Source organism: Schistocerca cancellata, chromosome 5 (assembly GCF_023864275.1).
Source record: "Schistocerca cancellata isolate TAMUIC-IGC-003103 chromosome 5, iqSchCanc2.1, whole genome shotgun sequence".
NCBI classification, from domain to species: Eukaryota; Metazoa; Arthropoda; class Insecta; order Orthoptera; family Acrididae; genus Schistocerca; species Schistocerca cancellata.
Window position 1 is genome coordinate 194,854,514 of NC_064630.1, and position 18,352 is coordinate 194,872,865.

At 39.3% G+C, this 18,352-nt stretch overlaps 1 protein-coding gene across 4 annotated transcripts in view; it reads left to right on the plus strand.

Moving 5' to 3' along the window:
* LOC126187345 (zinc finger protein 250-like) overlaps window positions 1-17,960 on the plus strand; it is a 136,058-nt gene extending 118,098 nt beyond the window's left edge. For all 4 annotated transcript variants that reach the window (XM_049928366.1, XM_049928367.1, XM_049928370.1 and 1 more), the window contains 2 exons: window positions 6,530-7,000; window positions 16,837-17,960. In XM_049928366.1, the coding sequence (XP_049784323.1) occupies window positions 6,530-7,000; window positions 16,837-17,220 (855 nt within the window). In that variant the 3' untranslated portion in view covers window positions 17,221-17,960. The remainder of the gene's footprint in view (window positions 1-6,529; window positions 7,001-16,836) is intronic.
* Window positions 17,961-18,352: the final 392 nt, after the last annotated feature.

Below are 18,352 nucleotides of genomic sequence, written 5' to 3' on the forward strand. Positions count from 1 at the left end.
TAGCAGTGAACAAGCTGATAGGCTGGCCAGGACAGGTGTGACGACTCAATGTGTTGGTCCAGGACCTGTCCTAACCATCACCAAAGTGATGGCAAAAACAAAACTACTTAGCTGGATTAGGAGGCAGCAGTCAAAACATTGGGCTGAGATCCAAAAACAGAAACATGGCAAGCCATGTTCTGTAATCCTGGCCTTCACCAGGTGCCATATTAAACTCATGGTAGGACCGATGACTGGCCTTGAGAACTTTAAAAAAAAACATCTGCACATGATGAGTACAGAGAAAGAATTTCCAAGTGCAGACAGTGTGTGGAGCAGGATGAAACCACACCACATTTAATGTTCCAAAGGCCAGAAGACACAGAATATTCGAGTCAATAATTCCAGAAGAAAATGTGTCTAATACAGAACTAGTAAAAGGCCTCCTATTGCTCTTTAAAGGTACCATCTGGCTTTATTAGAATTACAATGAGAGAAGCCACACAATAGACTCGGTTTCAGTGTCGGCATCAGTGGACAAAGACCACTGTTTGGTATTCCTGCGTAAATGTTTCAAATAATTCCAACATAGGGAAGAGCTGTACTGAACCATGAAAATGTCATTATGCAAGACACTGTTTACAAGCAACATTTTGTAATTGAATTCTTTTTGCAGAAAAAGAAATTGTGGCAAACATTCATCAACATTTGTGCAGAGTATGGTTATAATGTAGAGTATGGTTATAATGTAGTTAAGAGGAGTATTATTGGGTGATGGCTAAAGAGAGTTAAAAGTGTCGGAGTGCAGAAACTGGGTTCTATGATCAACCACATTCGGGACATTCTGTCATTGTAACTGGTTCCGACATGGAGAATTGCTCAGACGCCATTATTCATACAGATTGGAACATCACAACAGTTGGCTCTACAGCTATCGATGAGCTTTAGAAGTCTTTTACAATGATTGAGACTCTCAGATATTCAAAATTGTGTGCAAGGTGGGTCCATCAAATGGTCATAATAGACCACAAGATTCAAAGAAAAGCCATTTCACATGAACTCTTGGTGCAGTTTGAGTCCAGTGGAGAGTCCTTTCTGTCCTGGATTATTGTTGGTAATGAAACCTGTTTGTATTACTTTAACTGGAAACAAAATCCCCATAATCAGCAAAACTGAAGACATTCAAAGCAATTCCTTCTGCTGGGAAAGTCATGATTACAGTCTTTAGGGGAGCAATTGTGTCATTCCTGTGGGTGTGTTGCCAAAAGGTGAAACACAGCTTGCTTTATTCATTCACAATACCTTGCAAATAGTAAATGCAGATGGATAGGTAGATTTTGTCTTCCATCTTTCCAAAAGGTGTTGACATTGTATTACATCATCGAACATCAGCTAACAAAGATTCACATGGAGTATCTTCATAGATATGGCTTTAGCATGATGAATGAGTAATAGACTCAAATATGTTATAGTGGGCAGCAATCGTCTTTTATAGTATTCAAACAGCAGCACTGTCCTAAGGAAATGTAGGAAGACACATGGAAATTGTTTCCACTTGATGTAATGAATGACAGCTCACTGTTAAATGTGGACAAATACAAGATAATGCCAATAACTAATAGGAGGAGTTGTTGTATCTTTTTACAAGACTAGTGCAGAACATCTTGAGCATATCACATCGTATAAGCATTTAGGGGTTAATACCAAGACGTATTATAAAATTGGATAATCACCTAAAATCAGTATGTGTGAGTGAATGGACTTTGTGGAAGGGTTCTGGAAAAGTGCAATGCAGTTGTCAAGAAAATTGCATACAAGACACTAGTGTGACCAATCCTAGACTATCATTCCAGCATTTGGAGTCTTTGTCAAGTAGGAATCACAACACACATTGAACAGATTCAAATACACTCTACTAGGCTCACAACATTTTGATGTAAACCACCGAGAAGCGCAAGAGAAATGCCCGACGAACTTACATGAGACTCTTTGAGTGAAAGGTAATGCAGTTCTTATAATACTCTGTTGGGTAAACAGAGGAAAATTGTATTTTAAGAAGACTGTGTGACTTTTCTGTTGCCACCATCTGATATCTTGCCTACGAATCTCAAAAATGAGATGAGCTCATAAAGACAGATGTCACCATTTTCCTTGCTCCATTCATGGATGGGGGTAGAACAAAAAATTGCTAATAATGATACAAAGTACATTCTACCATGCATTCTACTGCAGCTTGTGTAGTATAAATGTAGATGTTAGTGCATAAGCATGGCATAATGTCTAGAACCCTCTTGTTATTAACTTAATGTTGTCAGTTGAATTAGTTATACTGCAGTCAGTCAGTTAGGAAAATATTCAGAGAAGTGGTCAGAAAAGTTCGAGGACAGGTTTTTTTTATTTCCGAGTTTCCTGTACTAAAAAGGAACAAATGCTTTTATTTTACCTGATTTGTGAGTGTCCTTGAAATGACCTTGACCATGTTTCCACGCAAACTCATTAGGTGATGGAGCTGTGCTTAGCAACACTCTGTTTGAATTCTTGGCACATTAATTACAGTCCCTGTTTGAATTCTTGGCACATTAATTACAGTGACACAATAGATGCTGATTATGAGGAAAAAATAAACATTAAGTTCTGCCTTAAGCTCGGGAAAACCCCTAGTGAAATGTGGACAACGATCAAGCAAGCATGTGGAGGTGAGCCGCTTTCAAGAAGTCGTGTTTTCGAGTGGCACAAAATGTTTTGTGAAGGCAAAGATTCAGTGAAAGACGACCCTAGAGCTGGTCACACATCTACAGCACATACCAATGGAAATGTAGAGTGTAAGACAATTGTTACAAGAAGACTGTCATGTAACTGCGCATGTGATATCAGAACAACTTAATTTGAATCATGATGTATGTCATAAGAGTTTATACAAAGATTTAGGGAAATGGAAATTTAATGCAAAATTCGTCTCTCATGCGCTAGCAGATGAACAGAAAGAGGAAAGTCGAAGAATTTCTGCTGAACTATTGCATAGAGCCAAGCATTTCTTTATTGCTGGTGATGAATGTTGATGCTACCATTATGATCCTCACATGAAGTGTCAAAGTGCTGACTGGTGGAGCCCTGCATTATTAGCCTCAAAAAAGGTCAAACAACAACCTTCAAGAGCAAAGACAGTGTTGATAGCATTCGTTGTCAGTAAAGGATTAGTTCACCATGAGTATGAGTATGTTCCTGCAAGTCAAACAACGAGCCAAACTCTTTACATCAAAGTCTTGAAATGTTTGCGACTAGCAATTTGATGTCGCTGCCCAGATTTGCGGCATTCTCACAACTTTAACGCATGACAGTGCAAGACCCCATACTGCTTTAACTGTTACCAAGTATCTGGCCAGACATTCTGTTATTGCATTCCCACACCTGCCATATTTTCCTGACCTCTCGCCTTGCGATTCTTTTCTTGTTTCCATGAGCGAAAAGGCGACTGAAAGGAAAGCTTCACCAAGATTTCGCAAACATCCAATGGGCTGTGAGAAATGTGCTTACAGGCATCACAGTTGAAAATTTCCCCGTTTGCTTCCAAGAGCATCTGAAACATTGGCAACAGTTTATAGATAGCTAAGGCAACTACTTCAATAGGAACTAGGATCATTACTTGGTAAGCAAAATTATTTATTTTATTTATTTATTTATTTATTTATTTTAAAGAAACTTGTCCCATAAATTTTCTAACAAAGGTGTGGGGGGGGGGGGGGGGGGGGTTGGTGCACATGCATGTGTGTGGGTGCACGTGTGCATGTAATTTTCCAAATTACTGAGCATTCCTGAAGCTATTTAAATACAAGTATGCCATGCTTCTGTTAACTGAGCAGTTGTAGCCATACCTTTCAAATGACATTTGTTGTTTTTCAATGCGAGAAAAAATATTTTGTTCCTTTACTTGTTATCAGTTATTGTAACTTTGTTATTTTTAGAATTTTTGGAGAAAAGTGTAGTTACTTAAGCTGGTAACATCACAGCATGTTGGTGAGAAGTTCTCAGGTTTCCAGCTGGGTGGCAGTTGCAGTGGCATTGGCAACACTGCAATATTTCACCAAGTGTCGTACTTACCATCTTCTGGCAAAGTCTCGAGATATGCAGATACTGTAATGTTTATACTAGTGTATAGCCCCTCCTCGAGCTGGCAATGGCTGGCTGTGTGCTGTCCAGCAGGGAGGGGCTTGAGTGAGGCTGCAGTGGAGGGACTAGCAGGTGCTCTCCGTTTGCATCTCTTGTGTGGGCATTCCAGCTGCTAATTTCAATTTGGACAGTGCTGGTTGTACTCTCTTTGCACCTTAACACCATCTATCAAAATTTTGCTTTCACTACGAAAACATAGGAGATGGCTGTCTCCCTTCCTGGACATACTAACAAGAAAGAGGCATATGGCACACTATGCCAATCAGTATACAGGAAGACCAACATCCAGACTTGTACCTGGTGCAATGAGCTGCCACCATCCAATGTCGGAGAGTACTGTCAGCCCTGGTACATAGGGCATAAGTCATCTGTGATAAACAAGCCTCCCAAATGAACAGTAGCAACACAGAAGGAAGTATTCTGCAAAAATGAGTACAGTGAAGTCAGTTTAGTAGGGCATTCAAGAGGAGATAACATGCTGGAAACCTGGAAGTGGAACAAGAAGATAAGAGACTCACTTTCCTTCTGTACCTGGAACTGATTTCAGCTAAAATTGCAAGTTTACTCAGAAAATCCAATGTAAAAACCATCTTCCAATCACCACCAAAGACGAAAGAGGTTCTTGCGAATGTGGCCAAACGCAGCACTGTATTTTGAAATTCTGCGAGGAGCACATAAGGAATGTGCAACTGGGAGGGAGAGAAAAATAAGCGATAGCAGAGCCTAACATCAAGGAAGACCACACATTTGACTTTCAAAACACCAAGGTGCTTTGCCGAGCAACTGGGTATCGGGAGAGCTTCATAAAGGAAGCCATTGAAATGTCGGTTTATGACATTTTTGTCAACAGAGACAGAGGATACTAACTAAGTCTGGAATTGTAGCCTGCATTACTACCAATACGACGAGAGCACAACCAGAACTTTACAACTGTCAAGATGTGTTTGGTGTGCCCACACAATCTTTAAAGGTACCAAATAACATACAGTGAAATTAACTATTGCTGACTACACATGGGCAACAGCAGTATGTGGCACTCTTGGCAAAACTACATTAGCTGTTTTGCAGTAACTCCATTATATTAAATTCTCCAAAATCAAGGTTCAAGAATATTGTGTGGCATAGCTATAGTTTCCCTGTAACCAATTCTGAAAAAAATTAACTTTGGGGATATTATTAAAAAAATGTTCATTTAATGCTTGTTTATGAAGTTGACTGCTTTCCAAAAGTGCATTTCAGCTTACTGTCATAAACAATATAACTTACGTCATACTTAATTACAGTTCTTTTAAAAGTACTATCTTCAGGAAATTCATGCAAAACAAGTGTACCTGTTGTAAAATATTGCAAGATCTGGTAAGTCACTGACCAATAGTTAACTTTGCAAGACATTTAATGTACAGGTTGTGAACAGAGTGATTGTAAAACTGAATGGCAGTGCAGCTGTGTGTGTGAAGTGGGTTAAGCAGCAGATGTAAGCACCAATAACTTTTTGAAAGGTTGGCAGTTAGTCTTCAGGGTTGGATTGTCAGCAGAAAATTCAATTTATTCTTTTCTGTGTTCGATGCTTGCAGGACCAGTTGAGAAGTAGAAAACGATAAACATTTTCTTTCATTCAACAAAAGTGTTTTATTATGTGGTATCTGTTGGATATTATGGAAGTGAAGAAAAGTTTTTTAGTGGTTTCTTTTGTAGACAGATAACAGGAAGAAGAAAGTTATTTTCTCTTGTCAGCAACTAGAATCAATTTGAATTAAACTGTAGTTGGTGTAAAAGCTAGTGTGTCGCATGATTCTGTTTTCCTTTGTATTTATCCAGTGGTTTGTTACTAAGTTTAGCATATAGGCTATTAAGTGACAGGAGCATCACACTTGTAGAAACAGCATTGTATCATCATAAGATGGTCAAATAATCAATGAAAGATATTTTAAATTTTTAGGACTGCACTTGATTTTGCTCTATTAAATTGTGTGGTATTGTATTTTGTGATATTGTGTTTTCACAAAGGATGTCGATAGTCCAAAAAATGGTTTTCAGAACCAGTAAATTAAAAATTCAAAAAGGAGATAAAAATAAAAGCAATACTGTCATCAGTTAAAAATAAATCAGAGAATTGTTTTGAATGATAACATAAACTGCTTTTAGAAAGTGTGGTAGAATTTGTTTATTTTTAACAAAACCCAAAGTTTCAAGCCTTCTAATTATGTTGTCTGAACTCTGTCAGTCAATGCTTGGTGATAGGAGAAGACAGGCTCGCTACACAGTCAAAAAATGTAGTTCTGCTTGTATCTCAGTTAATGGGAAATGATGTAAAGGTTTTAATGTTATCCTTAGGAAAAGGTTTAGAAATAATTGGTTTTTTATTATTAAATTTTTCTTGCAGGTGCTGTCAACAAAAATATCATTGCGTTACCACATGATGACACATTCAGGCGAAAAGCCCTATGAATGCGATTTCTGCCATAAGAAGTTCACTATGAAGACAACTTTGGCTTATCACCGACGCACTCACACTGGTGAGAAACCATATCAGTGCCGTTTCTGTGATGATGCATTCCAGTCGAAGCAAGGACTTGTTATTCACGAGCGGCTGCACACTGGAGAGAAGCCATTTCCTTGTGAACATTGTCCAATGGCTTTCCGTTCCCGAGTTAATCTTAATCAGCACCTGGTTGTCCATTCAGAAGAAAGGCCCTTTACTTGCCCATATTGCAACAGAGGTTTTCGTCGCCGTGACACCCTTGATGTTCATGTGCGCACACACACAGGGGAACGGCCTTATGGTTGTCAAGTGTGTGGCAGGCGTTTTAAGCAGAAGGGTGACTGCAATAAGCATCAGAAATCACATTTTAAGGTAAGAATCAGTGTACAATTTGACTACAGTATACTGAGCGAAGGTCAAAAATATATTGATATTTTTCTAACACATTCCACAGAACATATCAAAAGATGATAATCTGCACCGAAGAAGGAATAGATGATTTAAAAATTTAGTCATCTGACTCATATTTTACATGTGTTTTTTAGACTCATTGCTTACATTATCTATAAAATAATTGGTTGCTTGGGGCAGTGAAAAAGGCTTAAGATTAAAATGGGAGACTAGCAGTAAGATTAAGGTGGAAGAATAGTTGTATAAGCCACTGCAACTGTAGCCTCTACCCAACAGTCCTGTCACTTCCTCCCAGTTCACCCTTCCATGTCATTGTCATCACGTGCAGCAAGAGCTTATTATGTTAAAACAAAATATTGGTGGTGTTAGTTTATTTCAGCATTGTAGGGAAAAAATTGTGTGTTCGGACATATGTCCCATTTTGCTTAGATTTTGGACAATGTTTTTCATTTTACAATATCAAAACATTACCATAAATTTTTTGTTGATGAGTGGGCTACTGTTATTTGGTGGGCTACTGTTATTTGCACATGATTTTTTTCATTATGAAAAATAAGTAAACTCATTGTTTTCTATAAAAGTCTGCATTTTATGGTCATAAAGTCTGGCCCCAATAAGACGGTCAGGAGCAAGGAGAAATATAGGAATTCTGAAACTTATATTAAATGACTACCCAATTGTTAATTTATTGAAAGAATTATTATGCACCAGTGACAATTGTGTGGTGAAACATTATGTGTCACAGGTAACAGGGATCGTAGTTTAACTGCCAGAGTTGTGAAGGATATACAAACTTCTATAGGGGCAAAGAAGGGAGGGGGAAACCTCATCATGTACCACTGAGATATTTCTTCAAGGTTTGAAGAGGAATGCATGTATAAATTCAGATACTGCTGTTTATTGATCTAAAATTATGAACTTGCTTCTCTTAAAGTTTATATCCCTCTCGACAACCATTCTGTGGAGCACAGCATGCCTCCAAGGCAGGGATGTAGCTGCATGGAGTAACCTGTGAACCAGTAGGTGCCGAAAAGTGTGACTGAACTCCCAGCATTGCCTCGGCTTGCAAAACCACTGTGTCCTTCCTCACTCAATTACGAGGACTATTCAGAAAGTAGGGAACGTTTTGGCATTTTAAAAAAACTAAGTACAAGAAATACATTTTATTATATACATCTGAAAGAGCGACTGACATACTACTTTTCCACATAGTCACCAAACACATTGAGGCACTTATCATAGCGATGGACAAACTTTGAAAGACCTTCGTCGTAAAATTCTGCCGCCTGAGACTTCAGCCAGTGAGTCACGCCCGCCTGGAGCTTTGCGTCGTCATCAAAGCGCTGCGTTGCAAGCCAGTTCTTCATCTTGGGAAACAAGTGGAAGTCGCATGGTGCAAGATTGGGGCCGTATGGTGGATGAGGGGAAAATTTCCCATTTAAATGAATTAAGGAGTTCTTTAGTGCGGTTTGCTGTGTGAGGTCGAGCAATGTTGTGCAAAAACAAAATTTTGGATGTCAGCTTTCCTCGGTGTTTGTTTTGAACTGCTCTTCTAAGGCTGTGCAAAGTTTGACAGTACCAGACAGAATTTATGGTTGCTCCATGTTCGAGAAAATCAATAAGAAGCACACCTTGTCTATCCGAAAACACTGTCGCCATCAACTTCTCTGCTGACAAGGTTTGCAAACATTGTCTTGGTTTTTGAGGGGACCTTGTGTGCCCCCACTCCATGGACTGTATTTTTGTCTCGCAATTAACGTGTTTCACCCAAGTCTCGTCACCGGTTACGATTTGATCCAGTAATGAATCACCATGTTTGTGGTAGGCCTCCAGAAATGTCAACGTTTCCTCCCATTCTCTGTTCTTTATGGTGCTCTGTAAGTATTTTGGGCGCCCATCATGCACAAAATTTGTGGTAGCCTAGCTTTTAAGTGACAATTTCAAACAAAAAAAGTCCGTGAAACTTGTGGAAAAGAAAGAAAAGCTCCGTTAAGCATGAAGCAATGGTTTTCACAAACCGTTTCATCAACTTTAGCGACAAGATTGTCAGTCACAATGCTCAGATGTGCACTCATCTCTTCATCATGAACATTGGTTCCACCATTTTTAAACCGAATGCACCATTTCTGGACGGAACATAACACTCATTATGTTGTTTCCGTACATTTCACACAGTTCACGATAAATTTCTATAGTTTTTAGGTTTTGCCAAAAAAACCTTGCCACAGACTGCACCTCACAACTGGCAGGATTTTAGATTGCAGCGCACATTTCAAATTCGAATATTAAAAAAACCAGACGTGCAGAGATGTTCCTGCTGTCACAGATGGATACAGACTGAGCTACTGAACATGCACATACCAAAATACACTGGATCGGCGTGTGCCTAGCAGCATCAGATGGAAACGTTCCCTACCTTCTGAATAGCCCTGCACAGAAAATATGAAATCTCCACACAATATGTGTGACCAAACTCCTTAAACCAACTAATGAAAATTAATTGAATATTTGGTGATCATCATTTGTCAATACTAAAAACATGTGCAACACATCGCTTTGCTGAAGTGGTATGTTACACACCACTATTTACTGATAGGGTGGATTGAAGTCACCAAGAGACAAGATGATGTACACATGTTTGGTCTCAACTGTATTAGGCTTGCTTGTGTATGCTGGGCTCTGAGTCAACTTTTATTCCTTATCATCTCATGGAAACAAAATAAAAAATTATTATTTCTACAGAAAAAGAATCTCCATAGCATCATATGTGTGAGAAATTGTGCTTAAACAAGAAAGACATATATGGTCAACCACTGCCTTGTCTGGATCTTAGTGTTAAAGTAACTCCTTAGTTGCCTTTAGTCTGGATTTGACAGATGTCATTACACTATTGATAATCTGACTATGCTGGTGGCAGCTTTATAGTAGGCTGTCTTGTGCAAGAACCACTCATTGTGTATTTTTTGCAAATTGAAAGGGCATACAATTTTAGATGAAAGTGTAAAATCTTGGACAGTGCAATGTGTGGGACTTCCCGGGATGTCTTCATGTTTTTATGTGACACTCCCTTTCCCTGTATTGTTTTAAATATCAACTCAGTGACATAAAATTAGGTCATTGTATACAAAAGAACGGTGTATTTGGTAGTAGCTACTTACAGTGAATTATCCATGATTAAAAAATAATAATAATAATAAAAAATTAAAAAATTCAATTCTCCTTATTTGTGGAATGTTTCAATTTTCTGCTCTTCTTCCAGCCTTGTTGTTGTTGCTGTTGTTGTCCTACATCTGTTTGAACCTGCTAACTGTAGTCTTCTTCTTGGCCTCCTCCTACAATTGTTATCCTCCACACTTCCCTCCAGTACTAAATTGATGATTCCTTGATGTCTCAGAATATGCCCTATCAACCAGTCCCTTCTTTTAATCAAGTTATGACACAAATTTCTTTTCTCCCCAAGCCAGTTCAGTATGTCCTCATCAACAGGCTCAAAATTCTTGACTGAGAAGTCTGTATGTATTATTCTTAATCATTTGTGTCATGAGTTCAACCTTCCAGAAATTACAATCAGGAGACACCGTTTTAAATTGTAAAGAATCTCTGAGATACACACATTTTGTATGGTGAACTTAAGCCGATTGCCACACTTGAGGGATCTCACAGCTTGGGCACTATAAATGGAAGACAGTTTAAAGTGAGTGAGTTACAAGATAAGGGGAGCAGACCAAGTTTCTACATCTACATCTACATACATACTCTGCTAGCCACCAGGTGGTGTGTGGCGGAGGGCACAATTTGCGCCAAAGTCATATTTCCCCCACTCTGCTCCACCCGTGAACCGTGCGAATGAAAAATGACTGTCTGAACGCCTCAGTACAAGCTCTAATTTCCCTTATCTTTGAATGATGATCATTGCGCATTTTGAAAGTTGGTGGTAATAATATATGCTCTACATCCTCGGTGAAGATTGGATTTCGGAATTTAGTGAGCAGCCCCTTCCATTTAATGCGCCGTCTATCTGAAAGTGTGTCCCACTTCAAACTTTCTGTGAGATTTGTAACGCTCTCGCGATGGCTAAATGTACCAGTCACTAATCTTGCCACTCTTCTTTGGACCTTCTCAATCTCTTGATTCGGACGCAACTGGTAAGGGTCCCATACAGACAAACAATACTCTAAGACTGGACGAACTAATGTATTGTAAGCTATTTCCTTTGTTGAAGGCTTGCATCGCTTCAGGATTTCCGTACCCGTTACTTGTGTAATCTGATAATTCCATTTGAGATCATTTCGAATAGTCACACCCAGATTCTTGACAGATGATACTGCTTCCAAAGACTGGGCATTTATTTTGTACTCGTACATTAATGGGGATTTTCGCCTTGTTATACACAGTAGGTTACACTTACTAATATTGAGAGATAACTGCCAGTCATTACACCACACATTAATTTTCTGCAAATCCTCATTGATTTGTTCATACCTTTCGTGTGATACTACTTTCCTGTAGACTACAGTAATTGGAAAACAGTCTAATGCCGCTGTCAGTACCATCAACCCGATCGTTTATGCAAATCATAAAAAGCAGCCGACGTATTATGCTGCCCTGGGGCACACCTGACACTTGTTTCTGTTGAAGTCACCCCATTCAGGACGACATACTGCTCCCTGTCTGTTAGAAAATTTTCTATCCAAGCGGATATGTCATTGGATAGATTGTAAGCGCGCACTTTTTGGAGCAAGTGACAGTACGGAACTGAGTCAAACTCCTTTCAAAAGTCGAGAAATATGGCATCAACTTGGGAGCCGGTATCTAGAGCCTGTTGTATATCATGCACAAAGAGGGCCAGCTGTGTCTCGGATGACTGCTGTTTCCTAAAACTGTGCTGGTTTCTGCAGATGAGCTTCTCAGTGCCTGGGAAGGTCATTATGTCTGAACACAAAATATGTTACATTACCCATACCGTCAGCAAGAGAAGGTATTAAATTATTTATAGTGTTCATAGATTTTATGTACAACCAAAATTTTTGGGGGCTATTTTTAGAATCTGCAGATAAAATATTGCTTTCAAATTCGTTAAAAGAATCTCTCATTGTCCTTCTGACAGCTGCTTTCATTTTGCATAATTTCTGTTTCGAGGCAGTGTCTACGTTTAAAACGACTGTGCAAAATTCTCTGCTTTCTCAGCAACTTCCTAATGTGTTTGTTGTACCAAGGTGGATCTTTTCCCTTCCCTATATTTTTGCTAGACACATGCTTCTCTAGCACATGGTGGACAATACCTTTAAATTCCCCTCAAAGATGCTCAATATCTTTGTACCCCGTGGTGAATGCTTGGAGCTGACTATGAAGATATTCATTAATGACACTTTTATTTGCATTCCCAAACAAGAAAACTCTACGCTGTTTCTTTGGTTTTTTTGCCACTTCCACTGACATAGAAGCCACAATGACATTATGGTCGCTAATACCTTCTTCTAGATTAACTTCCTCAAAAAGATCAGGTCTGTTTGTCACCAAGATATCTAATATGTTCCCATCTCGAGTTGGTTTTCTAACCAATTGCACTTGTAGAATAACTTTACACCAATCTTTGCTTCTGCCCCATGTGATAAACGTGTAATTTTCCCAGTCAATGGATGCTAGATTAAAGTCTCTACCTATAACTAATGGATAATTTGGATACTTACTTCCTATGTACTCAAGACTTTCCCTGAACCGTTCTGTGATGTTTGTTGCGGATGCTGGTGGTCTATGAAAATGCCCTAATACAGTGGTCAATCCTTGCCTGATTGACAGCTTTATCCAGACAATTTCACAGTCCGAACGTGTATCGATCTCAACTGCATTTAAACAGTTTTTAACTGCAATGAACACACCACCTCCCATAGCATCAGTCCTATCCTTCCTAAACATTGTCCCATCAGAGTTCAATTATGTCTGCTTTCAATCAGCTTTCAGTAACCAATACAATATTGGCATTGCTACTGTTTATTTCAGAGAGTAACTCAGGAATCTTGCTACAGACACTTCGACAATTAACAACAATTTTTACAGTTGGCACACCCACATCAGTGACATGAACTGGTAATTTTTCAGGCCAACGATTTTTTTTCCCGTGGGGAGGAACATAATCTAAAAAAAAACCCATGTGCACGCCACAAGTACTGTGCTACCCATGTAGCTGCTTCCTGTGTGTGGTGCACCCCCGATATATCGAGGGGCATCCTACAACCTTCCACCCCATAGCGTATGTTGAGGAATCTACAACCATTTCGTCACAGAATCGACATAGCCTCTGGTTTAGATTCTCCACTTGACTCCAAACCAGAGAACCCCGGTCCACCCTGGGTAAGATGCTGCAGATCGTCAGCTTGGCTTCCACTCCTTGAGAGATGGAGGCTGCCTTCATCAATTTAGCCTGCCGTCGAAAGGACCCAAGGATTTCCTCAGAACCCCAACGACAGGCATCGTTGCTGCCGACATATGCAACAATATGCAGCTGGCTGCACCCTGCACGCTCCATAGCTGCTGGAAGAACCTCTTCCACATCCCGGACAAGGCCCCCCGGCAAGGACACCGAGTGAATGTTGGACTTCTTCCCCGCCCTAGTCGCTATGTTCCTGAGGGGCTCCATGACCCACCTAACATTGGGGCTCCCAATAAGTAACAAACCCCAACCCCCACGCACCTGTCCAGCCCTTGCTGAAGGAGCGGCCACTATCCTGGCAGAAGGTGCATTCTGATCTGGCTCAGTAATAGACGGTAAATCATCAAGTAGAGCAGAACTGATATCTGGCATTCTGCAAGGTTGTGTCATAGGCCCTCTGCTGTTCCTGATTTACATAAATTATCTAGGTAATAATCAGAGCAGCCCCCCTTAGATTGTTTGCAGATGACACTGTAATTTACCATCTAGTAAAGTCATCAGATGATCAATTCCAATTACAAAACGATCTAGAGAGAATTTCTGTATGGTGTAAAAAGTGTCAATTGGCACTAAACAAAGAAAAGTGCGAGATCATCCTCATGGGTACTAAAAGAAATACGATAAATTTTGGGTGTACGATAAATCGCACAAATCTAAGGACTGACAATTCGACTAAATACCTAGGCATTACAATTATGAGCAACTTAAATTAGAAAGACCACATAGATAATATTGTGGGGAAGGCGAAACAAAGACTGCTCTATGTTGGCAGAACACTTAGAAGATGCGACAAACCCACTAAAGAGAGAGCCTACATTAAACTTGTCCATCCTCTGCTGGAATGTTGCTGCGCGGTGTGGGATCCTTACCAGGTAGGAATGACGGGGGACATCGAAAAAGTGCAAAGAAGGGCATCTTGTTTCGTGTTACTGCGCAATAAAGGTGAGAGTGTCACTGATACGATACGCGAGTTGGGGTGGCAGTCACTGAAACAAAGGCGATTTTCTTTGCAGTGAGATCTATTTATGAACTTTTGATCACCAACTTTCTTTTCCGAATGCGAAAATATTTTGTTGACACCCACCTACATAGGTAGAAATGATCATCATAATAAAATAAGAGAAATCAGAGCTCGAACGGAAAGATTTAGGTGTTCCTTTTTCCCACACAACGTTTGAGAGTGGAATGATAGAGAAGTAGTATGAAAATAGTTCGATGAACCCTCTGCCAGGCACTTAAATGTGAATTGCAGAGTAACCATGTAAGTGTAGACATAGACGTAAAGTTCCAGTCAGCTATGTCTTACCACCACAAGGGAGATCACTGTATTGTGCACTGAGCCCTTCATAATACTTTCAAACCTATACCTGCCTTCCAAAACAAGTAATACACTCCCTGCAACATTCTGTATCATCCCTTGCCATTGGTCAGAGAGTAGCAGTAGCCATACTAGGGAATTAATGTCCCATGCGTAGGCTGCTGTTAACACTACTTCGCAAACAGATGCATCTGGAGTGTGGTGCCATGATTCACAGACTGTTCAGTATGGTGGCAACCTGGGGAGAGGTCCATTTTTCCAGTGTTTTGGAGAGTCACAGTGATATTACTCCAGGCATCAAGATGAGGAGAGGCATCGTGTATGACTTCAGGTCACATATAGTACTGACTGAAGGGAACTCTTACTGCATTGTGGTATGACACAATCCTGCATTGTTATCATGTGTTACCTACCTCTGCAACAGTATCGTGGTGCCATTTTTTCAACAGGACAGTGTTTGGTCCACACATTGCAGGTCTCCCTATCAAATTTCCTTTCTCCTTTGCAGGGTAAAAATTCGTTCTGGAAATAATGCCTTTAGATGTGATTAAACTCAAACTATATCGTGTATTCAAGGAGTGCTACTCCAGCAAGGTTTGTAGGATACCTTTTGTTAAGTCTGGAAAGTTAGAGAGAGATACTGGTGGAAGCAAATGTGTGAGAGCAGATTGTTAGTCGTGCCTAGATAGCTCAGTCGGTAAGAGCATTGGCCATTGAAGTGGACATTTTGGGTTTGAGTCGCAGCTCAGCACACATTTTAACCTGCCAGAAAGTTTCAAAAACATTGCACAGTTCATTGCAGAGTGAAAATTCATTCTGGTCTTATGTTTGTATTTGATGTTAACACATTTCTCTTTTTTAGAAAAGCTTTTCTTGTTGTTGATAATATGCATTTTATATCCTCATTAACCCTGACAACATATGTTGCTGCCTAAATAGCAAAGCTCATGTGCTACTTCTAGCATCTCATTTCATAATGTAATTCTCTCAGCATCACATGACTTAATTTAACTTCACTCATTACCCTTGTTTTACTTTATTTATGTCCATCTTATAATATGTCCATTCAATTGCTCTTCCAAGAATTGTGCCATCTTTGATAATTAATGCTTCATTGAAAACCTTAAATTTCAGGTAGAAAAATAAAACCTTTAACATGCTATCTAAATTTTCCTTAGTTTCGTTTATTGCCTGCTCAATGTATGGATTGAATAATATGATAGATAGGCTACCCTACTCAATTACTACCTGCTTTGTCGAGTTGTAGGTAACCTATCGCTTCCTGTATTTTATCTGTGATACTGAGAGAAATTCAATGAGTGTATGCTAGTCAACATTGTCAGCAGATTGTATTTAATGTGTCGATGTTATTGTTATTCTCAGTCTGAAGATTGGTTTGATGCAGCTGTCCACAGTAGACTATCCTGTGCATGTTCTTCATCTCTACATTACTACTGTTACAGCATCCACAAATATTTATATCCTTTCACATTTGCAGTAGGCTCTCCTCTTCCTCTTACTTTTAACAACATTGAAAACAGTCTTTCTGTCATGTTGACACTTTCTTCTGATTTCTCACAGCTTTGTACATTATTGTTAGTGACCTTTCCTTCCCCTTTGCGCCCCTCAGTTCTATCCGGCTCATCCTCCCTATTGGAACACCCTTCTTAAGTCTCATTTTCCTTCCTCTAGAGTAAAAAATCATCACTTCAAGTTATTGCTATCAGTTACCCCACAGTCTTGAAAGTGATGTCCCTTCCACTTCCAATCTTTTTAAACAAATTGCATTATTTGAAAGCCAGTCAGCTCTTTAAGTTATGCACTATGTGTCTTTTTTCATAATTTCTGATGCCTCTGTAGTAAACATTTTGCCCCACCTCTCATAACAACTCTACTCCGGGGAAGTGAAGGGAAGGGGGGGGGGGGGGGGAGGAGGGCTCTCCTGTTCTGCCACTCATATTGTCTAAGGCATAAAGATATTTTGTAGTGACTTTTATAGATGCTCATGGAAAGAAATTAATAATTACTTGGTTAACTTTACTATTACAGGACTCTGATGTTCCAATAGACGTGCCAGTGAAAAGTGGGAGAGGAGCTCACAGTAGTCGTGCAGATCAAGCAAAAATGATAATTCCAGGTGCAGCTGCAAGTACTGTTTCTCAGCAATCTATACAAGAGGATACAGCACCAGCTGAAAGCTATGCTTGTGCTTTATGTGGAGTAGTCTTTGATAACAAGTTTGAAACAGAACAGCACTTTGAATCATTCCATTCTGTTGGGGAGGGAGCACCAGAAACAATTATCATTAGCACAGACAATATTGTAGCCCCCGAAAATGGGATTGTGTTGTCAGAAATAGCCATAGTTGGAAATGAACAGGATAACATTATACTCCCCGACTATGCCACTGAAGCAGATAACAACAGTCAGTAATAACAAGCTGTCCAGTAAGTTATTAGTTTGTGAGTGTGCAGTGTTATGTACACTATTACTCCATCATTGTCCCAGTATTTTGTCAATCAAAATGGATTATTTTAAAGATGCAATTTTAGATTTATGTAGTTTTTGTGTGTTCTGTTATTAATCAGAAAAGATTTTAAGTTGCAATGAGTACAATAGTAATTTTTCAGCAATTCCTGTTTTAAGGAATTATGTACAATTGTAAATACAATGCATTGTTTTTAATGGAGTTCTAGAAAACTGTGCACAAACTGTCGAGTATATTTTGGCCCGAGGCAATGGACCTGAATGACCACTTACTACATTTTTGTTTATTATACAATTGATTTATAAAAAGATACAATTTAATGTTTATATACTGAATACTTTGATGTCATAGTACAATCAAAACAGTTCAACTTTGTGATGTGACAGATTTTAATTGTATGTAGTTTATAGAAACAGGAATGGATGTCAAGTCTTAGGCTTGGCAAGCATATCAGAAATATCTCTTTCTGTTTCAAAAGAAGAAAGCTCTGGTCATTGATGTGTCATGCAAGAGAGTAAATGGAAGAAAGAGCATATTTTTGGATTATAAAAGTTCTCCTTGATTTGTGCAGAATTCAGTGGTTGCCTTAAGCACTCTTCACTTTCTTACTCTATATGAATATGTATGTACATATTTTATATCATTGTTCAACATTTTGTCAGGAAAAAAATAATAAACAAAGTTCACTTAATGAATTTTCCAGTGGGAAGACCACAATTTTTTTGTTATAATATTGGACAATTTTTTCATGAAATGGCAGCATTGTTTATGCTTAAATCGGGAAGTGCATGCGCAACCAACTACTGGCAGACTAGTGTACAAAAGTCAGGTGTGGCGGTGGCTGGCAGATGCAGTGGTGGTGATGACCTGTGGGCCACTCCTGTGTGTCTTTCGTGAGACTTCCTCTACAATGTGAATGGCAGTGGTCCCAACACACTTCCCTGGGGCACACCAAAAGTTACTTCTACATCTGACCATTGCATCCAAGATAACATGCTGTGTCCACCTTACCAAAAAGTCCTCAGTCCTGTCAAAAATTTCAGTTGATAACCCATATGATCTTACTTTTGACAATAA